General features: G+C 41.1%; 1 protein-coding gene across 1 annotated transcript in view; it reads left to right on the forward strand.

Annotated features, from left to right (window-relative positions):
- The window catches only part of ANLN (anillin, actin binding protein), a 43,208-nt gene extending 19,506 nt beyond the window's left edge, over window positions 1-23,702 (forward strand). The window contains exons 9-24 of the mRNA XM_069958422.1: window positions 187-306; window positions 1,077-1,339; window positions 1,426-1,574; window positions 1,724-1,871; window positions 2,236-2,371; window positions 4,273-4,446; window positions 7,625-7,751; window positions 7,873-7,921; window positions 8,016-8,072; window positions 13,995-14,030; window positions 16,310-16,331; window positions 16,436-16,548; window positions 17,457-17,543; window positions 19,096-19,203; window positions 20,331-20,503; window positions 22,032-23,702. Of these exons, the coding sequence (XP_069814523.1) occupies window positions 187-306; window positions 1,077-1,339; window positions 1,426-1,574; window positions 1,724-1,871; window positions 2,236-2,371; window positions 4,273-4,446; window positions 7,625-7,751; window positions 7,873-7,921; window positions 8,016-8,072; window positions 13,995-14,030; window positions 16,310-16,331; window positions 16,436-16,548; window positions 17,457-17,543; window positions 19,096-19,203; window positions 20,331-20,503; window positions 22,032-22,155 (1,886 nt within the window). The 3' untranslated portion in view covers window positions 22,156-23,702. The remainder of the gene's footprint in view (window positions 1-186; window positions 307-1,076; window positions 1,340-1,425; window positions 1,575-1,723; window positions 1,872-2,235; window positions 2,372-4,272; window positions 4,447-7,624; window positions 7,752-7,872; window positions 7,922-8,015; window positions 8,073-13,994; window positions 14,031-16,309; window positions 16,332-16,435; window positions 16,549-17,456; window positions 17,544-19,095; window positions 19,204-20,330; window positions 20,504-22,031) is intronic.
- The last annotated feature ends 540 nt before the right edge of the window (window positions 23,703-24,242 follow it).

Raw genomic sequence — 24,242 nt, forward strand, 5'->3', positions numbered from 1 at the left:
GCACTTCAATTTACCAGACCTGAGAGCTGAGCTAAGCTGTGCTTGGTTGCTCTGGGCAGTTTACAACAGTATCTATTCTACCCATGGACTCATGAGTTTAATATTCAAGTCTTTATAGGAAAGTAGAGTCTTTGAAGAACTAAATAAAATAAGATGTCAATAGTTTGTATTGTAAATTTTTTTTAGGTGTGGTGCAACATACAATGGCTGAGCGTCTTTACAGCCCTAGGAAAACTATACAGCCGTCTTCTGTGTCCACAGTGAAGTCTGAACCATGTAAAGAAGGGAAAGCTCATGAAAATAAAGGTTTGTTATGTCTTAAGTTGATGCTTTAAGTTTAGTGTGCTTTACTTTTCATCTCATGTTAAAGGCTTTGATGGTCTTGGTCATGACTACAGTACAAGTCTAATATAAACTTGTCACCACAATCATTGCATCTCCAGTGGCTCTGAGCGCAAGCAAATTGGCCTCCCTCGCTGCAGTCTGAATTTCTTTGTAGCTTGTGCCTGTTCCCTGCTTCAGGGATATGCTCCCACTGAGTAAAACCGGTAGAATCCCCCCTGCCTGAGTGTGTCATTGGGATGCCTTGCATGCCTCTGGTCTCCGCTCAAAGAATTCCGCCTGTTTTACTCAGTGTGAACATACTCTTAGGGCCAGTTCACATGGAGTATAACTGGCGGAATTCTCCGCCGCAGAGTCCCGCCAGCCTCCATGTCATACTGGCAGTCTATGGGCGGCTCACGTGCCTCCTCTCTCCAAACAGAAGAATGGACATGTCTATTCTTCTGAGCGGAGAGAGAAGGCATGCAAGCCTCCCAATGCTGCCAGTATGACATGGAGGCTGGCGGAATTCTGCCAGTTTTACTCGCTGAACTCGTTGAAAGTCTGTCTGACTGACTTATCTATGTCTGAGTAGTAGCCTAAATGCTAGGACATGAAGGTCATCTAGAAAGTTTTGCATTTGGAAAACAAATGATACCTTTGCTGAGAATTTTTTTTTTTTTGTTCAACAGCCTTTCAAAATTATATATAAATATATTTATATACATTTTTCATTATTTTCTCTCTTACTAAAGTGGCGGATGAGGTTGAAATGAGTGTGGATGATTATGTTGATGAGATAAACAGCTCCGAAGTGATCACTAACATATTTAGTGATGCTCTTGAAGAAGATGATGATGTTGCAGAAAGTTCTTCAAAGCAAGTGGAAAAAGTCTGTGATGATGAGGAAAGTGATGGGGAACGAGATGATTATGAAGATGGAGAAGATGCACTCAACATTTCCTCTATGTCTTTGCTTGCTCCTTTAGCAGAGACTGTTGGAGTTGGAAGTCCAGAAGTATGTTTCTACATAGCCATTAACTATTATACCTAATGGTTTGCACATTTCTTATGTTACCTTCCTTAACTTTATTTATTAAACAGGCCCTACTATCAAAATCCAGCATATCAGGCAACACTAGTAATGTCTGTGACAGCCCAAAGTCAGTAAAGTTCCAAACCACCAGACAAGCTGTGGCAGAATCCCAGGAGAGTATTCGGTCTGAAGAGGATAATAAAAATCTTCTTTATAGGTAGGATAATTAGTCCCTGTTACTTGTTAAAAAATCAAATGATCCCCAGCCAGTCTAAATGTTGCCATCATCTTTATAGTTGCCACTGAAAATTCTGGTTTATGTTCTGTGCGGGATGCAATGTCGCTCTAACTCATATTTCCATTCAGCATTGACGCATACAGATCGCAAAGATTCAAGGAGTCAGATCGTCCTCCAGTGGTGCAAAAAATTGTCCGTAAAGAAGACTTGTCTTCTCGAATTGAGGACAAAAGGCATGGATCTCCCCGAGCTGTTAACATTAAACAAAAAATGAAGGTATTGTGTCTGGATTGTGTACTTCATATCAAGTGAAGACACTAAATCCTTTTTAGGTTTACTTTCCAATGAGTAATGAGCAAAGATATATTTGCAGTTTCTATTTCTTTTAGATGCTTCATATAGAGTGGCATTTGTTTTTCTTTTCATGAAAAAAAAAAAAAAACCTTGATGGTCAAATAATAATAGAAACATAGCCATAACAAAGGGATAGCAGAAAAATAGTGGCAGTGGTCCATTTACTTTATTCCTCACTATAATGTACTGGGGGGTTTGTTTTTTTTTTTTTTACCACAATTTTTTCTGATTAGTTTTGTCTGCTGCTCCTGACCACCACCTTCTTGACTATTTTAAATTGCTTTAGATGCTGAACAATGAGATAAGTCTGCAACAAACTGTGATTCATCAAGCCAGCCAGGCTCTTAACTGCTGCATAGATGAAGAGCATGGAAAAGGATCCCAAACAGAAGCAGAGGCCGAGCGTTTGCTTTTAGTAGCAAGTAAGTATTCTTAATTGTGAGCCTTACTTTATTGTGAGTCCAAGCCAGAGTGAGCAGCATTTGATTACCGGTAGCAGAAAAGGTTGGATGCGGCCCTAATGCTTACTGGAATCCATGGATACAGCCATTCACCAGTAATCAAATGCCGCACTCTCTCTGGCTTGAACAATATCTAAAAGTTACTGATACCCCCAAAACAAAAGTGTCAGGTGTTGGCTTGCTTAAGGTTTGCTCATTTTATAGTAACTTTTAACGCTAAGGCTTTTCTCAAATTGTCGCAAAGGTACATAATAAGCAACTACATGAGCAGTACTTATGATGTTAGTTTAGACAGTTAATGTTTTATATTTGTACTAACATTATATAAGTCCACGTTTTATATACTGTATAATAGATTAGAAAAAAAAATTGATATTGAGTATTTTGGCATTTATTCAAAATTTATGCTTATTTAACTCCTTCTAACCGTATAATATCAAAATCAATGTCATGGGCGTATGGTCCCTAAAGGTCTATGTCCATCTCATTTTTTTGCCTTTCCACAGGGACCAGATTAACTGTTGATCTTGGCTGTTTAATCTTTTAGATGATGCTGCCAATAGTGAACACTGCATCTATAGAATTGATAGGAAACGGTGCTCCTTGGCAGCCAGAGGCCAAGCCATGGCCTTTAGACCTGCCATGTATGGAAACATGTTAGGGCCAGCCACAAGCTATAACCGTATAGCAGATTGAGTGATTATTGACAGCTATTCTTGCTTTATCTGCCTCGCAGATGGCTTTTTCAAGTGTAATATTCTAATGCTAACATACATTAGAATAGACATTTGGGGCCTCACTATTGCTAGCACTGCCTGCTTCAGCACTAGCGATATGTAATTGTGCTAGGACCAGAGCTTGAGCAGCCCTGCAGTTCCTGATCAAGCCATTGGTGGCAGCAAGGAGGAGCAATCTCTCACCAGAACATTTGTGAGAATTACAGGGGCGTTCCATAGGCAACAGCCATTTCGCGCTGGTTGCATTTCTTCTGGCCTAGTGGGACAGAATCCTGTTTAGGAATCCCATCCTGAAATGTGGAGTTTTAGCAGTCGGACACGCTGTCCTGTCCTGTCCTGTGAATAAGGTTATTTTAATTTTAAAGGACACAAATTGCATATTTCTTTAATTGAGAAAACTGTATGCACTACAGATGTAGTTAACATTTTTTTCCACTGTAAAGATTCATAGTGGAAAACTTATTTTAGGGTCCATTCACATGTATTGCAGTGGATTTCACGCTATGAGTTTCTTGCCATGCAATCCAGTGTCAATATGATTACCTTTACAAGTCCATGGTACTACTCTATTCTCACAGTGGATTTCCAATCCACTGCGAGAGTGCCATAGCATTGTAAACTGTGATAAAGAAGCCATTATTACTTGTCAGCGCTCTCCTGGTGCCCTCCTACAGCATCTCCTGGTCCCCCACTCATTGACAGCCAATCAGCCGGAACTGTCCTGACAGTCACTGAGCAAGGGGCCTGGAGACTCTGCAGAAAGGCATTGGGGGAACGCAAGTGTGGACAGATAGGAATGTGGTCTTTATTTTTTAATGTAACAGCAGCACACTATCATAAGTTTTACGAGGCTGTGGGACTGTATTCTCGTAGTGGAATCAAAATCCTCTGCAAGAGTGAAGTTCCATAGACGTTAATGGTAATCAGATTTGCAGCAGATTTGACTGCCAAACTCGCAGCATTAAATCTACTGATATGGTACATGTGTACTTACCCTTATTATTCATCGAATAAGGGTGGTTGTTTTTGTTATTTTTCTTTTCCCTCAACAAAGCAAGGAAATTCTTAAGTGTGGCATCATTACTCTCACCCTATAGTAACACTTTACATCTTTTTATTGTATAGCTGAGAGAAGAGCTTTATTGCTTGCGGAGATAAATAAACTGAAGAGTGAAGGGCCTCAGAAGAAACCCACTTCCCATGCCAGTGATAGCACTCCATCAAGAGGCCTTATATCTGTTTCAGAAATATTCCTCCCCCTTAAAGCAGATTTTGTATGCAGCACATCTCAAAGACCAGGCAAGTAGTTATAAACATTTCCACTGTTCTTTCCTTCATTCTTCCTCCTTTTTTCTTTTCCTTTCCCCCACTAAATTTCCAGATGTAGGTTTACATGGCTACCAGCAGATGGCGGTGCTGGACTGTAAGATGTATTGCACTTTTCCCATCTCTGCAATGTAAAGGTGTTTTGGATAACATCTGTCTAGTATCAAAATCTACTTTCACGCTTATTTGCCATAATCATTTATGGAAATTGCAGAAATTAAAGGGTTTGTGTCATAAAGCAAACTTGTTAAAGTCTGATGTGCAATCGATACATATATGTAGGAGTGCAAATGTGCTGTTTTTAGTAAAGCAGCTTAAAATCTTGGCAAGACTTAAACATTGCTCACATTTTTTATAACTTGGCAGCCACCTAATGTAATAATTTTTTATGTAACTGCAGTCTCAATTTATGATGCCACTTGTTGCCGATGGACAGTGTAACATCTGCTGTTCAAAGATTTCTTATAGAAATGTTCCTCGGGACGCAGTATATAAATACTGTGGGGGAATTTATTAAAGGGGTACTCCGGGCTGGGGGGCTTTTTCGGCTATGACCGAGGAGGAGGTGGATGAGGGCAAAGACGTCCCCTTACCTCCCCGGTTCCAGGGTCGGGTGCCGGACCGCGTTGCTCCGGTCTGCGCTGCCCGGCCACTTCCTGGTCTCTGACGCAGGCTTGAGATGGGACATTTCAAGTCTGCTCAGCCAGTCAGTTGCAAGGGCGGGATCCCTCCTCTGTCACTGACTAGCTGAGTGGACTTGAAACGTCACGTCTCGAGCCCCTGCAGAGACCAGGAAGTGGCCGGGCAGCGAGCATCCGGGACCCGGGGCTGAAACCGGGAAGGTAAGGGGACGTCGTTGCTCTCATCCACCTCCTCCCCGGTCATAGCCAAAAAAGCCCCCCAGCCCGGAGTACTCCTTTAAGACCAGTGTCTCAAAAGTCGGTCTCACAGGGGTTTCTTGAAGGGGAACTTCTGTCATTAGTTTGTATGGTGGAACTCCGGCATCAGGTAAAAAGCTTTGCTTACTTAATACCAAAAATCCATTTTGGGGGGATCTTGGGCCTCTATTTTGTGCTTGTACTTTCTGGTTCAGCAGTTGCTCAGTATTATAATTCCCAGGATGCAATGCTGTTCATCACATTCCTCCCACTCCGCCTGCACCCCTGCCAGTTACGCCCCTTAAAGTGGTTGCATAGCATATCCATTTCACTGTAGACTATTACACAATCAGTGAGGTCACGGCATCTGCTACTTCATTCAGCACAATGCAGTATGTTGTAATTACACCCTCGCTCTCCCTGTGTTTACACATGGAGTTTTTTATTGTGAGTGAGGTGTGATTACAACATGTTGCTTAGTGGTGCTGAATGAAGCAGCAGGTGCAATCTGAAGGAAAGCAGTGCACTCTGGGACTTCAGAGGATGTGTTGTCTACGAAGAGAGGGGGAGCTGTAGAAAATACACATTTTGTAGTTCTGCTGTCTTCCAGTTCTTATGAGTCTTGAAACATGCAAAACTACACTGAAGCCAGTACTATTGGTGATACCATTGTATTAGTAAGTTAAATAAATTGGGGTTTATTTAAATATCATTTTCTTATATCTGATAACCCTTTTTTTTTTTAATTTTTTTTTTTTTTTTTTTTTATATTTAATGTTTGTTTTTGGGTGTGGGAGGAAACCGGAGTACCCGGAGGAAACCCACGCAAACACGGAGAGAACATAGAAACTCTTTGCAGATGTTGCCCTTTTTAAGTAGGGATGTCACGATGCCAGAATTTTGAGTTCGATACCAACTTTTTTTTATTTCGATACTCAATACCAATTCGATACCTAATAAAGAATAGTTATGCACTGTTTCAATTATGAGGGATGCTGGGGGTAGTAGCTATGCACAGTTTCAGCTGTTGGGGTATGCTGGGGGCAGTAGTTATGCACTGTTTCAGCTATGAGGGATGCTGGTGCAGTAGTTATGCACTGTTTCAACTAAGGGATGCTGGGGGTAGTAGCTATGCACAGTTTCAGCTGTTGGGATATGCTGGGGATAGTAGTTATGTACTGTTTAGCTGTTGGGTATGCTAGGGGCAGTAGTTAGGCACTGTTTCAGCTATGAGGGTATGCTTGGGGTAGTAGTTATGCGCTGTTGGGGTATGCTGGGGAAAGTGTTTATGCACTGTTTCAGCTGTTTGGGGTATGCTGGGGTAGTAGTTATGCACTGTTTCAGCTGTTGGGGTATGCTGGGGGTAGTAGTTATGCACTGTTTCAGCTATGAGGGATGCTGGGGTAGTAGATGGGTAGATAGAGCGATAGATGGTAGGGAGGATAAAGAGCTAGACAGAGGAGAGAGAAGAATCATCAGGTTTACAGCAGTGGCAGAGGATCCTGGATGCTGCACGAATTGCTGAGGAGGAGGGAGGACGTACACCAGCTGGGCAGAGGTCACAGGTCTCCACACTGCCCGGGAAGAATGCTGCAGCTGCCACACACAGCCGACTGATTTATGTCCTGATGTCCTGTCCCGCATACAGTTCAGCAGGCTGTCGGGCGGCTGCAGTATTCTTCACACCCCCTGCTTCTCTGTCATTCCTGACAGTCCCGCGTGCCTCCCCCACCTCACAGTCGGGATGGATTCTCTCAGGTGTAGTGGCCACATCTCCTCGCCCATTCTCTGCACTCTCACTTTTCTCCTGCGATCTCCTCTCCCGGCTGCCCCTCTCTCCCTCTTCTCTTCACATGCTCTCATGTTGTATACTCTCTTAAGCTGCACAAAAACACAGCTTAACATAAAGTACCGACAATCAGGGACTCTGGGTATTGAACCTATGTTTTGCCCCAAGAATCAATATTAGAATCGACTTTTTGGGGCATCGTGCATCCCTAATACCAACACACAACTTGAAGACTGGCATGGTGATCTTCTTCATGGAAGAAAGCAACTATGCTTTCTAATCCTGGTTAATCCCTTTTAGTACAAAAAAGACTGGCTTTAAATGTGCCAGTTCTGTTAAAAGGCACAAGCCAATTTCTGGCATAAGTTATCAAAATCTGTCACCTGTGGGCAGGTGACATGTCCTCCAAGATTTAGTTTTGAACATATAATAATGGCACTAACAGTTTATTCAGAATAAATCAGTTATCAATTTTTCCTTTTAGAGTCTGCAAACTACTACTTCTTCGTAATTCTCAGATCAGGTGCAGAAAACATGGTGGCTACTCCTCTTGCGAGTATTTCCAGTTCAATGAAAGGAGATGCTTTGTCCTTCCCAACCATATTTACTCTGTAAGTACTCTTATACTGTAGGTTTTCTTCACGTCCAGAATATCATGTCTAGTGTTGTGAAGTGCACTGTTTATATTCACCTAGGGCATTACTGACTTTTTATATAATTTTGAATTTTCAGTGAAGATGTCTCCAATGACTTTGAGGTTTTTTTAGATGTCTACAGCTTGGTAAGTTATTTGGTACATTTGTAAAGGCTGAATAATGCACATATCCTTTTTTCTTTCTTTTATTAATTAAGCCTATTTATACTTCATTTTGTAGGCACAAAGAAAAGAAGTTCCCACTTCTGATAAGCGGAAAAAGGCTGTGAAGTCTAAGGTTACCAACTATGATTTCCATACTCTTTAATGCAGATCAAATTTACATACAATACATTTATCTATGTATAAATTGTTGCTTCTCTCACATCTGATGTGCTGCAGCCATATGTTGGTTAGTAGGTGCAATGTGTTCAGATGATGTTGGCCAGGCCACCAGGCTGTATGTATGCCAGGACTCGTGGGTATTCTAGAGGCAGTAGCTTTACTAATCTTTAGCAAGGAAACAAACCATACAGCTGCTGTGAATGTCAGGTGCTACGTTCAGTAGAGAAGACAATTTAAGGGAACCTGTCAGGTCCCCCTAAGCCCTATAAACCTTTTATAGATGTGTAGGGCACAGTCTTGAGATACAATGGTAAAAGCACTACTCTCCGCCACCGAGTATACAGGCATAGGGGTGGATCTGAAGCTCATATAGTCGTACTGCCCTACTAGCCACTCACACCACTTCATGCAAAGCTGTGTGTAAATGAAACACGAGTGGCTTCCTTAGCAGGAAGTGATGAGTAAAGTTGTTTTTTTATTTTCCATGTGGCATCAGAGAAATGCTGTGCCCTACATCTAAAAGGTACTGGGGAAGGTTTATAGGGCTTGGGGGACCTAACTGCTTCCCTTTTAGTGCAGAAAAATGTGAAGCTGCAAATATTTGCAGATATTTTTGTATGAAATTTACACTCTTGTGATGTCACGGGGGTGAGGGTCTAAAGACTATATAACCTGTGGTGTGTTTTGTTTTTGTTTTACTTTACACAGTTTAGGCAAATGTTGGTACTGTAGCATCCACAGTTGTGTGCATTGACCCATAGATTTTACTGTGTGTAACTGTTTATTGCAAATTGCGGATATGTGTAGGGGGCTCACAGTATATTTTGTAGGCTTTTTATCTAGGAAATATCTAGCAAATAGTGGTAAATATTAGACTGTAATTTTATTTATTTTAATATATGGATTTTAAGCATTATTAGAATATATGTTTCTAGAATGTTTATAGCATTTTTTATTGTAATATTGCTACTTTTGTCCAGTTTCTACACAGCACTCGGAATGCTTCTGTTTATCGTCTAATGCAAAAACTACTTATCTCTTTGGTATGGTTCTGCATGTGTTTTGCGGGCTTCTCCAGCCTACTTTGTTAATGTGGCAGTACTCTATATTGCACAGGCAGGAGAATATTTAAAAATAAGTGTAACATGAAATTTGTTCCAACACCAGGATTTCCTTTGCCATCTGTACAGATATTGCATCCATCTCTTCCCCTTAGTAGTTTGGCATGGCCTAACTTCCTTGTGTTCTCTATTGGGAAAGCTAAGCTGCAGCTAAACCGCTCTGGCACCAGCTTAAAAGGGAACTCCAGGTAGAGGTTAAAAAAAAAAACTTCTGCAGAAGCATAAAGCATTACTTGCCTATCTATTCCAGGTTTGAAACTACCAAAAATCCATTTGTTTTGTAGGGGGGGTTTGTTCTGTTTTGTGTTTCTGAACTTCCTGGTTAAGCAGTTGTACACAGTACTACAGGTTCCAGAATGCAATGCTTTCCCTCAGCTATTCGTCACAGTCCCCCACCCTGCCCATTCGGCGCCAAAATCTGTTGCAGAACATCTATGCTGTGTTCACACATTGCAGTTTCATTGTGTTACTGAATTATTTGCAGTACTTTATCATTTCATTGCTGTCCCACTGACCCACACAGCACGCTGTATTCTCTACCTGTAACACCACACAGCATGCTGTATTCTCTACCTGTAACACCACACAGCGCACTGTATTCTCTGCCTGTAACGCTGATATTTGAATAAAGTAAAGAACTTTTTGAATTTTTTTTTTCATTTCCACGCACATATTATGATCAAGCATCTTTTATCTTTGAAGTTGAGCCCCACAATAAGGCTCTGATCCTCTCTACCATTTAACATCATTTACTTGTGTTACTGCATCATTTTTGTGAATATGCTGCTGTACTGCAATGACACTCCAACATGTGTGAACATAGCCCTAATTTCACTGCACACTTCTGCACAATCAGCGAAATAAGTGCAACACTTGCTTCTGGCTGGTCAGAGATGGTGAATCACTCAGCCAACCTCAGAAAACACACTCAATGTGAGACAGAGGCATGGAAGATTTGTCTCCTAAGGTGGGAGAGCAGTGGGAGCAGGAGACAATGTTAATTGGCACTAGTGATGTCACGATGCCAGAATTTTGAGTTCGATACGATACTAACTTTTTATTTCGATACTCAATACCAGTTCGATGCTTAGTAAAGTATAAAAAAAAAAAAAAAAAAAATACAGTGGTAGAAATATAATACCCCTGCACTATTACAGTGATACCAATTTTTTGGACTATTTTTATTTTATTGTGTTAAAAATAAAGTTAGTGATATCTGTCTAAGACAGCTCTGCTGCATCAGCTATCACGAAGACAGCTCTGCTGCATCAGCTATCACGAAGACAGCTCTGCTGCATCAGCTATCACGAAGACAGCTCTGCTGCATCAGCTATCACGAAGACAGCTCTGCTGCATCAGCTATCACTAAGACAGCTCTGCTACATCCGATATCACTAAGACAGCTCTGCTACATCAGCTATCACTAAGACAGCTCTGCTGCATCAGCTATCACGAAGACAGCTCTGCTGCATCAGCTATCACGAAGACAGCTCTGCTGCATCAGCTATCACTAAGACAGCTCTGCTGCATCAGCTATCACTAAGACAGCTCTGCTGCATCAGCTATCACTAAGACAGCTCTGCTACATCCGATATCACTAAGACAGCTCTGCTACATCAGCTATCACTAAGACAGCTCTGCTGCATCAGCTATCACTAAGACAGCTCTGCTGCATCAGCTATCACTAAGACAGCTCTGCTACATCAGCTATCACTAAGACAGCTCTGCTAAATCAGCTATCACTAAGACAGCTCTGCTGCATCAGCTATCACTAAGACAGCTCTGCTGCATCAGCTATCACTAAGACAGCTCTGCTGCATCAGCTATCACTAAGACAGCTCTGCTGCATCAGCTATCACTAAGACAGCTCTGCTGCATCAGCTATCACTAAGACAGCTCTGCTGCATCAGCTATCACTAAGACAGCTCTGCTGCATCAGATAACACTAAGACAGCTCTGCTACATCAGATAACACTAAGACAGCTCTGCTGCATCAGCTGTCACTAAGACAGCTCTGCTGCATCAGCTATCACTAAGACAGCTCTGCTGCATCAGCTATCACTAAGACAGCTCTGCTGCATCAGCTATCACTAAGACAGCTCTGCTGCATCAGCTATCACTAAGACAGCTCTGCTACATCAGCTATCACTAAGACAGCTCTACTGCATCAGATACCTTGACTGCCCACACAGCTGCTATCTACACCAATCACCAAAATTGCTGAGGAAGAGGAGGTTACACAGGATCGCACACAGACTATAGCCAGAGCAAGGCTGACCCCCCCCCCCCCCCCTTGTCACCCCCCACATCACTGATGTCTGCTCCTCACAACCCCGTCCCCTCCCCCACCTGCCAGCCGGCTCTATCCTCACATGTGCTGCACATCCACCCGCCTCCTCCGTCCTCTCCGGGACCTCCTGCTCTCAGTCTTCTCTCCCCAGCCGCCCAGACCTCTGTGCAGCTCCGGCTCCGCTGCATAAATCATTTCCCTGATAATAGAGTCTGGCCGAGCCGGACTCTATTATCAGAGAGACACCGGCAGCGGGGGTCTGCTACACACAGTAGCCGACCCCTGTTGCATACGGAGTGGTTAGATGCCGCTGTCAGTGTAACAGCCGCATCTACACAAGTGCCGGCTATTTGAAAATGGCGCCGCTGGGAGCTGAGGGAGAGCCGCGCAGCGGAGGTGACCGCAGGGGGCAGGGAGAAGCATACAGAGAACACGGCCGGCACTCAGATAGCCGCCGGCCATGTTCTCTGCACTGTACTTTATGCACTGCACTATTATGCAGCGTAACATGAAGTATCGATACCAGGAAATCCTGGTATTAAATCGTTTTTTGCCCGAAATATCGATAGTAGTATCAATATTTCGGTGCATCCCTAATTGGCACAGAGGCCATTTTTCTTCACTTCCTTGATTTCAAACAGCTACCAGTGTGGCAGAACTGCACAGATATGGGAATACATTATATAGACACATCTATATAACGTTTAATGTACTTTTCATAGAAAGCAAGTTTTCGTCTCCAGAGTTCCCCTTTAACCCTCCCAAGACAAAAGGACTGGGGACTGAAAATCAGTGTCCAGTCAGGTGACCCCCTAAACACATTATACTGTCGTCTGACTAGCATAAAGTGTATAGACACTGTTTTATAAAGTTAGTAAATGCACAGCCGGTATCCATTTTATAATGTCTGAATGTATGAAGAGGATTGAAAACAGTTTTATGCAGATTTCCTTTTTGCTTGGCCCATGGCAACCAGTCACAGCTCATTTAATTTTACCAGAGCAATCCGAGAAATGAAAGCTGAGCTGTGGTTGTATGTTGTGTTGGGTTGCTTTGGGCAAATCAGACATTTTTTGTTAAAGGGGAACAATCAGCAGGTTAGACGAATCTGCAAGTGCTGTATAAGACTGGTAAGGTGGAGACTTACTTTCCAAATTTGGGCCAAAGGGCCAAGCTTTCTTACAGTAAGATTCTACTACCCACAGCAACTAATCAGAGCTAGGCATCCATTTCTCATATTACTCTGGTAAAAGCCCAGTTGGTTGTTATGACCAACAAAGGGAATCTTACTATAGGACTGCGAGCTAAGCCTGTCCCAAACAGTTCAGGTATTTTGATGCCTATAGAGAACAAGGTGCGATAATTGCTGATAACAGAGAACCACAGTCGACAAGTGCTGTCTACATCCAGCAAGGTCAAGCTTTTTACAGACACCTTTTTCAGGCGACCATGAGGGTGAACAGACAGATTAAACATTCACAATAATAATAATAATAATAATAATAATGTATATTGCTATTCTGAGATAAAGGCTTGGATGGCCTATCCTATGGGCATGTAACACTTTCTGTTTCTTTATTGGTAATGGTGTTTGGTGGAATGGACCTCGGAGCTCCCCTAGACGACCTCCCTGATACTACTGTCTGTGATGATGACAAAATTGGGGATGCTCTTGATGTAGGTGTGGTGCAAGTGTGAAACCAGACAACAGGGTGCCTGGATGGAGATGGTGCGACAGTAATAGCTAAAGCGTGTGTTACATGTCTACAACTCCCATCATCCCCTGATAGCTGAAGTGTCATTGTCCAATAATCACCTTCCTGATCACGCATGGTAAACAGTGCAAGCGCAAAAAACCCCCACCAAATTCAGTACCGCATAAAAACATGTTACTGAGTAAAACTACATATCACGGAGCAAAAGAAAAAAAGAAAAATGACCCCTCACATTACAGCCATACAGGCTAAAAGATAAAAAAAAAGTGTTAGGAGCGAGAATAGGGCAATTTTTTAAAGGGGTAGTGTGGTGTTCAACACTTATTTCCTAAATAACACAGATTACAAAGTTATACAACTTTGTAATGTGTGTTATTTAAGTGAATGGCCCCCTTCCCCGTCTTACCTTACCTTAACTAAAGCAATACCATTGGTCAGAAGCATGTATGGAGTGCTGCACACAATGCCATTAATTCTTTAAGTGTGATGGCTGCACAGATTTATTTTCCTCTATTTTTCACATGGTGACTGAAAAGGCACATTACAGTGTTCTGTGTTGGGAATATATTCAGTAATACCCAAGGTGTATGTATAATGAGGCAGCATACTGTCCAGTAACAGATTTTTTTTTTACACTTGCTGTAAAATGCCCAGCTATGTATTTGAGAATCTGGCTCTTTCTTTTCTTCAACTTTTCCAATTAATTATACTTTCCAACAACTCTATTGTTCTTTGGTTTTGTTTTTTAGGCTATTACTCCAAAGAGACTTTTGACGTCAATTACGGTAAGTTTAAAGCTATTATGTACAGCGGAGAAACTGCTAAAGCAACATAACAGGTGGTTTATGTTGTCTGGATTCTGTCATGTCTAGACCAGATAACATTACATTAAAGGGCTATTCCAATCTAAATGAACATAGCTATAGTGTATATATATTATAAACACAGTTAGATCTATAGGTGTTAGTTAAATTGTGTATATACCACAAGACCACTGAATTTTACAGTGATATGTAAGTATGATTTCCTTTCCTCTGTAGATTATGATCTGAACTCTTGCCCACACTCTGTATGCTCCCCTCTCTAAAAAATCTTGGCTTCCAGTGGCAGCTACTTTATGACACACACTACCTTCCCCATTCCCAGCCCCAGATCTGTTGTAGTGGAGTGAGGACCCTCAGCAGAGGCAATCTTCACATCTGAAAAGGACCAGGACATGCTGGAGATGAAGTAGAGCCAGATAGGGGCTCCTCTCACCTCAGCTGTAGATTTTCAGCAGTTCTTTACACATGGCTGGTGAGTGGTTGAAGAACCTGTGTCCATGACATCATTACAGGTCCTTTACCCATTCTAGGTACAGATTTTATACTGCTAAAGTAGAGCCTAGAATGTGTGGATTGCTTGGAGACAGACACTGTCATGTGTGTAGAGACAATAAGGATGATGTGGCTGCTGGGGTTAGCAGAGACTTAATGCGACTCTGTACCCACCATCTTGACCCCCCCCCAAACCGATTATACCTTCGGATAGCTTAGCTGCTTTTAATTTTTCCTATTCCTCACCTGAACTTTGCACAGGTGCCTTAACGATCCAGCCCATGTGCAGTGTTCACACAGGTGATTAATAGGACAAATTGTTCTGGGGGTATTCCTAATGGTAAAGCGGGATGGAGAAGTGTTGCAAGTCTAGGGCATAGACACTCTAGGCCACCCCAATTTGACACTGGGCTGCAAGTTTAAAAGTAGATTTTTAAGACAATAACTCCATCACCTGCTGAACGGACCCCAGGAAAGATCTGGATTAAAAGCAGCTATCCAAAGGTACAAGCCGGTTTGGGGGTTAGATTGTGGTTACAGAGTTGCTTTAACATACGGGTTTTCGGGAAGTAATCCTAATACTATGGGGGCATTCACATGTTCCATGATTACTGTCTATGTACAGAAGATGTGCTATGCACTGGAATGCAGAACTCCCTACATTATGTTTTGGTATGATGCTGGGAGATCCACATTCTGGTCCATAACATCTTCCGTGCACAGAGCTTCATGATGTAACCTTTTAAAAACCTATTAGTCAAACCCTGTCCCAGAGAGTTTTGTGCTCTGGCAGGCACTAGTTTAATGTTTTTAGTGGGATGTAACCATAACCTCTAACTCTAAGCATTAGAAATCGAGTTGGCGCTGAGGCAGGTGCTGATTTTGTGCTGCTAGGAAGCCTGCATTGCGAGCAGCCAATCATGCTGTCACAAGAGTGTTTCCGCTCACAAGATCGTGTGATGTCTGTGCATGCCTCCAAGCAACATATCAGTTCTATGCTGTACCATATTGATAATGCAGGGCTGACAATATCGGCGTAGCCTCCTCTGTACAAACCTTGCTGTGTGCCGATGTTAAGCACAGACCATGACCTTTTGTGCCTTACCAGGTTTGCGAAGCACTGGTCTAATTACTAGAAAAAGGAGAATAAACCGGGGTGTGCAAGGAATTTCTGTAATATTGATTCTCATCTATACCAAGACTTCAGAATACAGTGGTGCCTTGGATTACGAGCATAATTTGTTCTGGGACCATACTTATAATCTAAATCCACTTTTAAAGGGAACCTGTCAGTGAGTGCAGGCACATTATAGCAGGAATGGAGAGGATGGGGAAACACCAGGGCTGACAGACTGCAGGGAGCATAAAGGAATGAGTGGGGAATATGTGGGCAAATACATGCAGCACTCTTTGTCAGGGGAGAGAGGGGTTACAGCTATGAAGAGATTACCTTCACAGTCCTGTCCCCTGATGTAAGCCCCAGCCTGAAGTCGATCTGTCATGATTTGGAAGGTGAGAGAGACTTCCTGGTTCAGAGTACAGTGCTGTAGACCCCGATATGCAGACCATGGCCCTCCCCCACTCGCCCTCCCACCCAGTACTGGGAGCTCTTTAACCAAAGCAATGCTCTTAATCCAAGTCACAATTTTGAAAAACTGTGAGTTCTTGCAAAACGCCCTCAATCCAAGTTACTCTTAAACCAAGGTACCACTGTACTTAACTATTATTTTTTTTTTCTTTTATTGTAGAAGAGCAACATCCATACACCAGGTAAACAGCTTTTAGAATATCTTATTGTGTGGATAATGATAATAATAGATAACAATACAGTATGGTTTTGCAGATGAATAACTGCTGACTCTTCCTCCTCATAGCCTTGGCTAGTCCAGGAGGACCTAATGCTGTCCGCACCAGTAATTTTGTTCTTGTGGGGACACACAAGCTTTCTCTAGCTTCGATTGGGAGCAACAAATTTCTTTTAGACAAGGTAATACTAAATGTTTTATGAAATGTCTCTGAATGTAGATGATACCAATACCAACACTTATGACTCTGTGCTGCATTTTATAGTCCAGGACTTTGTTGATTTATGACTCCCCAGCATCTATAAAGTAAAATTTAGCCAGCAATAGAGACCCCGAGCCCACTCCATGCACTGTTGACGTCACCAGGATGGATATGCTTATCCAGGTCGTCAACAGGTTAATATTTCCTAATCCTTTACAATCTTCTAAAGTGTTTTATAGTGAACACCTGTAAGTAATCTTAAAAAGGCTGAACAAATTGGAGTGCATAAGGGTCTATTTACACACGCTGCTGCTCTAATAACTCGGATGTTTGACCGCCCCCCATCCTGGTGGAGGGTCCCAGCAGTCATGTCTCTATGATCAGCTAGTTGTCCACTATTCCAATAACTTTTAACCTGTAAGGAAGTGGAAGGTTGAATATTGTATTCTCCCATTCTACCTGCAGAGGAATGGAGAGAGGTAAGAGCTTTTTCACACTTGTGTTGCTTGGCAACCACTTTTTCCGCCTGCGGGGTCTGGGGGGGCCCTTTAGGGTCTGGTCCTGTGACAATTGGGTTGCAGGGCCATTCCGTGGCCCCCCTTCTCTGCTTGCGCTCGCTTTGCGGGGATTGTGGTCGGTGCCCGGCACAGTGATGTTTTTTGGTTAGGGACTCGTGTATCAGAAGACCTGCACGTGGTACATGAGGCAATATGGTTTGGCCAAATTATATACTAACTTCTGATGTTGGTTTTAAATGTAGCTGAATAAGCTTTCGTGTCAGCCATGGGTGCGATGTGCAGCCATTTCTGTCTTTTTGGCTTGTGAATATTTAGTGCCACACTACACAGTTTCATTCATATACTGCTGTTTTTTTTCCTCTCTCTATAGGTTCCATTTTTATCTCCATTAGAAGGTCACATTTGTCTAAAACTTAAATGCCAAGTAAATTCCTTTGTGGAAGAGAAGGGCTTTTTGGTGAGTTTTTTTTTTCTTTTTGCTCCTTTCATGTCAAATAGATCAGAATACCCCAAAGTGTAACTGTCATTTAATTTTATTTTTTAGAACTCAATAGTACAAGTGATTTTAAGCGCTTCTGTAATAGGTTTTATTAGGCAAAAAAGCCTCTTTTTTTGTGCTCAAAAGGCTATTTTCCTACCCCCTTAGCCCCCCCTCCCTTCTTATCTGTACATTGTCAGACAAAGCAGTATTCATTAGAGAGAAGCAAAATGAAGATGGGTTTGCTGAGTCCCATTATAACCTATGGAAGGGCGAGGGGCCGAGGAAAAGGAAATGCAGACAAGTAGCCCAGAAGTTTGGACACTTTCTGGGCACATAAAAAATGCCTTTTATCCTCTCCGTGCTCACTCACTCCCCACGGCTCTCCACCCCTCATAGAGCATAATGGACACAAATCCTGCTTCTTCTGAAGTGAGAGGGGAGATAGGAAAACAGCTATGTGAGTACAAAATGAAACTCTTCTGCTTAATAAAACCTATTACAGAGTTTCTTAAAATCGCTTGAGGGATTCAAACTTGTTGATTCCTAAAAATGGACAGTTATGCTTTAAACAGACTCTGTCAGTAGGTTTAGGCTGTCCTATATTAGGGTAGTATGAACTAGTGATAGAGAAGCTGAACAGGATGATATATCACTTACATTGTTCTGTGCAGCTGATTCAGATCCTCCTGAATAACATGGACAAGAAATAGTCTTCACCATTATGTGCATGAGCCAACTAGTCCTGGATATTCATGAAAAGCATAAACCTCTGTCCACCAGCTGCTGATTGGCAGTTATCTATCCATGCTGTGTATAGGCAGTCAGCTGTCAATTAGCAGCTGGAGGACAGGGGAAGTGTTGTAGTAAGAGTCCTATTCACCTGCATATTAGGAGAACAGTTGAACAGACTGATGTAAGTGGTACACTGATCTGTTCAGCATTTCTGTTACTAGTCCATGCTGCCCACATTTAAGGCAGCATAAACCTAGTGACAGATTCCCTTTAAACACAAACCTGCTCAATAACATTTACTTCCTTCTTAGCTTCCATTAAGGTGTGCTCTATTATCTGTGAAGAAACTAAATACTGCACAGTGAGATAAAGCTTTTTATATTGAATTTAGGGCAAACGCCTTCTGTGTTTTCGGTAAGCCAAAACAAATACTGGCAGCATGGTAGATGTTTGCAATTTTCATATCACACCTAATCCCTTAAAATGAGTGTAACCTATCTTCCATGCTATTCATATAATTCCCACAGAAATCTGTTACATTGGCATAAGTTGAGATCATTGGCAATGAGAAGCATATCTGTTCTACAAATGATTTTCATTGACCAGATGGATTTTTTAGCAACAAGCTTAAAGCACACGGATATAGACATGACCCTGCTGCAGAAAGGACGGTTTGCTTCCTGCTAATAGCAGCCTTTGATGAACAAATAGTCTAGTATATTTATAAAAAGAATGTAGTTCAAATCCTCATCCCATTATAGTAGTAGAAAGACTTATGTTCTCTTCTTATTTCTAGACTATGTTTGAAGATGTAAGTGGCTTTGGGGCTTGGCATCGACGTTGGTGTGTATTGTCTGGTTACTGCATCTCATACTGGACTTACCCAGATGATGAAAAAAGAAAGGTTAGTCTTTAATTTTCATTTTTGAAAATTTGTGTCCATTTAGCATTGCATATTTTGGCCACCTCTCACCTCTGTGACCATGGTGTGCTTGCTGTTAAGATTACTGTGTATCCCAGCTGCCAGACTCCTGCCAATTTGACTTTTATGATAAGTGTGAGTGATTTATATAGACAGAAATCAACAACCAAATCCATGAAATAAATGAAGTAATAACAATCAGGCAAGGAAAACCCAACTCATGGATGCCTACTGTCAAAAAGTGACCCTTTTTCTTTCATTCTCTAAGTTAAACTTTTTTTTCCATATTTTATATAGTGGTACATTGCCAAATTCATTCAATTCTTATTGAAAGCTTTTAATCACAATGAGTGAGGGCTCTATTGGTAACAATGCGGTGTAGCATACATACTGATTTACATAGCACTACATTTACATTGGACTAAATGCCTGTAGTATGGCAGAGCCTAAAACTGTCACTGTTTTTCTTTTTTTGCAGAAATCAATAGTCCAGGCGATTTTAAGAAACCTTGTAATTGGCTTTATTAGGCAAACATGCCATTATCTGCATTTAAAAGGGCTTTTCCCAGGTTCCCTCCCCCCCCCCCCCCCTTTCTCTCTCTCTCTCTCTCTCTCTCTCTCATATTCACTGATCATTATCAGGAAATCTCGACTAGTTTACATCAGTCGAGCCCTGTGTAATCTATGGAGACAGGAGGAGGGAGATTAGTCGCCAGCAGAGAACAAAGAATTACACAGTTGGAGCTGTGTCAAAGCCGGTATTCAGAGGTCAGAGAGGTCAGTTCTGACTTCAGAGGAGGTAGCTGTAAATTAACTCTTTGTTGTCCTGTTTTGGTGCCTCATCTCCCTCCACCCCTCCCCTCTCCATAGACAACCATGAAGATAAAAATGCATTTTTAAGCTAATAAACCCAATTACAAAGTTTCTTAAAATCACCTCTACTATTGATTTCTGCAGAAAAAAAATCAAACGACAGTGACACTTTAACAAGTGATCTAGTTTCGCTCAAACTAAAATTACGGACGCTGTACAAATTTTGTTGGTCAGAAACTAAGAACTGAAATATTCTTGTTATGCTAATTTTTCCCCCCCCTCCCATTGCTTCATAGAATCCTATTGGAAGAATAAATCTTGCAAACTGCACAAGCAAAAAGATAGAGCCCGCCAATCGCGAATTCTGTGCCAGGCCTAATACACTTGAACTCATTACAGTCCGTCCACAAAGAGAAGGGGACAGAGAAACACTTGTCAGTCAATGCAGGGACACACTCTGTGTCACAAAGTAAGTGCTAGCTGTGTCTCTCTTAGGCAAATTTAACATTATAGTTGTCCCTTCCAAGGCACTGATAAGTTACCACCCTGGTAAATTTGGGTGCTGGTGGTGTATCTGTACATGGACCCCATTTACTTCTATGGCCAAATTTAGTCAGCTAGTCACTAGGTTTGGGTCATTTTTTGCACATATTCGAGTTGTTCAAGTGAAAACCTGTATATGTGCATGATATGACCCGATTGTAATCGGTAGCCAACAATAGGGAAAAGTAAATGAGTCTGTTGCTGTCTGTGCACAAATACGTCAACACCTGATTTTGACAGGATGCTGACATATTGGTGCCTCAGAAGGCACAGTCGTGGTGTGAATGCACCCCTATAAGAGAGAAATAAAGTTACATCTCTTATGATTATCTGAGGAGACGGAATTGTGTTCTTACTCAGTGGGCATGAGAATCATTGTAGACAACAAAGCAAAACATAAAAAAAAAAAAAATTAAAACTGCTCCACACCTGTCAACAGAAAATATACATAAAAATTAAGTTCAGTCACATGGTGAGCTGCAATATCGTACATGGCCCATGGAAAGGGGTGGCGCCGAGTGGTTATAATCGCCCGATTCCCTCCTCCCCGGCCGCCAGCCATTGATTTTAAGTCCTCTAAGGGTTAAATAGTTATTTAGTCAGAAGCGGCATGATTCAGAGCTCTGAATCCTCCTACCTGCCACAGGGTGTTCCAGTACTTGATGTGGCGGCAAGGGTTTAAATATACAGTGTGAACAGCCCAGTTGAAGTCAGTGGGCCCTAAATTTGTCCATAATTGCAGATTCACAATTTTGGGCAAAACTATGAAACGTGTAAATGCAATCTTATTCCCTTACATTTTCTTCTGACCTATATGCCACCTTAAAGGTCACACTATCTGAAAATAAATCACACTGTAGATGTTTGCGTTTTTGTTTTTTTACTGTGTTTCTCCATAAACTACATTCTCCTATACAGTAAAACAAACGTATGTGTAGAAGTACTGTCCAAGTAACTCAAAAAGACACCTTTTTTTTGGCAAATACTCAGTGTAAGTAGTTTATGGATATGTTAAGTGTATGCGCCAGCACCTTCACCACATGTAAAGAAAAAAACAAACTGTAGACATATATATGTGTATCGTGTAGGTTTCTCAAATTATGCATAAATAGAAAGCAGTCATCATGGGCATCCCTGTCTTTGTTTAGTAGTCAGCATGTGAAATACTGTACTTAATCAGTGGTGGCCTCTGGGCATGCCATAATAATGACATCACTGCTCTGCAATGGGGGCCCTGATGACAGTAGTACAGCATGTGACCACCTAAGCCAATGATATGTGGCTGCAGCTAAAAAACTAGACTATCACCAAGGGATTATTGTGGTGTATGTTTTGTGGTTTCTGTTTTGTTTTTATGACCTATTTTAATAATAAATTATCTTATGTCTTGCTAGGGACTTTTTTGCCATCTAACATTGTTTGGCTATTGTCTTTTCTTTTCCTCCTCTATTTAGGAACTGGCTATCAGCAGACACTAAGGAAGAGAGAAATCTTTGGATGCAAAAATTGAATCAAGTCCTTTTGGATCTGCGCATGTGGCAGCCAGATGCCTGTTATAGGCCACCCAACAAGACTTAGAAAATTTTTACCCAAAGTGCCATTCATTGTACAGAACATTCCTGACCCTGTGTGCACATATGATTTTTTTTAAGCCGTTTGCTGCACAATTTCCTTCAAACACCAGCAAAGAAATGCTATTTATATTGCTTCTATTAAACTCATTGATTATATTTGGACCACTTTTTGGTAGGAGAAGTCATGAGCAGGCGGGGGTTATGAAATGTAGGCCTCAGATGGATAAAGCTTAAGTTCATACATTTGTTTTTAGTCCTTTTTTTTTTTTTTTTTTTTATTGGGTTGGTAATGGGAATGTGTCTTTTGGGAGAGCTTTAAGTTTCTGATATATTATGTGCAATATAAAACTCAGTGTTGGGACTTTGATGATGAGCACAGTTTTAATAGAAATGTTTGCTTTCAATAATGCGAAACTGCTGTCCTCCTTTGTAAAAGTGGGTCAAACCACGCCAAGCTGTTTTTAACCCTTTCCATCACTTGCTTTGGTTACTGTGACCTCACTTAGATGCTAACAAACATGTTTGCTGAAACATGGTACTGAATTCCGTACGCATCTACCTAATCTAACAAGACTTTGCTAGCATCTTGTATAGATAGTTGCCTGCTGAGCCCAAGCTCTGTAGATGGGAAATAAACACCAAAGCGGAGAGAGATAATTTTTTTTTTCTTTAAGTCAACTAAACAAAAAAAAACAAAAACAAAAAGAAAAATTATATATATATATATATATATATATATATATATATATATATATATATATGTGTTGTAAGCCGGTTGCAAGAGGAAAAAATGGGATCTGCAGTATTTTATTGTTTTGATTTTATAAAGCTGCTGTATTGCCAGCTATGTGCATTACTAGTTAAATATTTTACTCCTATAGGGAATATCCTTCATTTGTAAGTCCTGCAGTAGCTCCGAGAGCTTTAAGCAGCAATTAATGTACTAAGTTACACACGATAGAAGCAAAGGGCAAGTCACCAGTTTATTTGGATGTGGCGGAATAATAGAAAAATGCAATTTCACACATCCTTCAGCTCATTACCTTTTAAACTAGAAGATACACTGTTCTTGGTAAGACCATGTAGCCTGAGGTCGCTAAACACTAATATCTACTGGCTTCATGTCACAAAATTCCTAGTGTTAAAGCAAGCCTTATTATGAACAAAAACTTTTGCTTCTTTTTAGATCCTCAGAAAGAGTAAAGTAATTGTAAAAAGTTTGGAATTTTAACTTTTTATATAGAAAAAGTATTGAAGTCATAAGTTCTCTGTCACTGTCATGGTTAAAAAGTTGGTTATTCATGTTAGATCACTATTTTGTATGCTCTTGAATTGTTGCAGTCATGTTAGATTTATACTATTACCATTTATAGAATCCTACCTTGTATTAATGCACAGATGAACACTAACAGTTTTTCTATGATTCCTTCCCCCACATACACATTTCAATGTGTTGTCTGTTTTTCTCGTGTTTCTGTCTCACTTTATTTTGTGTTTCTTTTATCTTAAAATGTAAAAAGATATATGGGATTCTGTCATAATAAAATTTGTATATATATATATGTATTTAACAAGTTGTCACTGTCCTTTTTGTATTGTTAAAATGTTTCACCAAAAGAATAAAGTGTGAATGGGAGCATGATACTTTTATATGTCACCAAACTGTCAAGATGGGATGCCAACAAATGTGTGTTTAAACCTGAACCATGAAACACATGAAGTTTAGGGTGTGGCGTTTTTTCTCTCATAGACTTCAATGGGAAGGTTCTGATTGTCTCAAAGCCATTGCTGTGCATATTGTGGTTTCTTTTCTGGCGTTTTTGTCACCTTTTGTGGTCCAGCAGCTAGGTCATGTGACGGCAGAGAGAAAAAAAAGTTTAGCACACAAACACTTAAAACACAAAGAATATCATTCACACATAAAGTGGAAAAAAAAGCCAGAAAAAGTAGAAAAGCCCCTGACGCTTTTTCACTGTAGAATAAAAGCATATTCTATGTTCTTTAAGCACAAATTGATATATGAAAGGTAAAGTTTATCTTCTTGACCTAATGGATACCTAACCCTGTCAGCAGTTTGTAAAGTGAATTGCA

Source organism: Dendropsophus ebraccatus, chromosome 2, assembly GCF_027789765.1.
Source record: "Dendropsophus ebraccatus isolate aDenEbr1 chromosome 2, aDenEbr1.pat, whole genome shotgun sequence".
Lineage (NCBI taxonomy): Eukaryota > Metazoa > Chordata > Amphibia > Anura > Hylidae > Dendropsophus > Dendropsophus ebraccatus.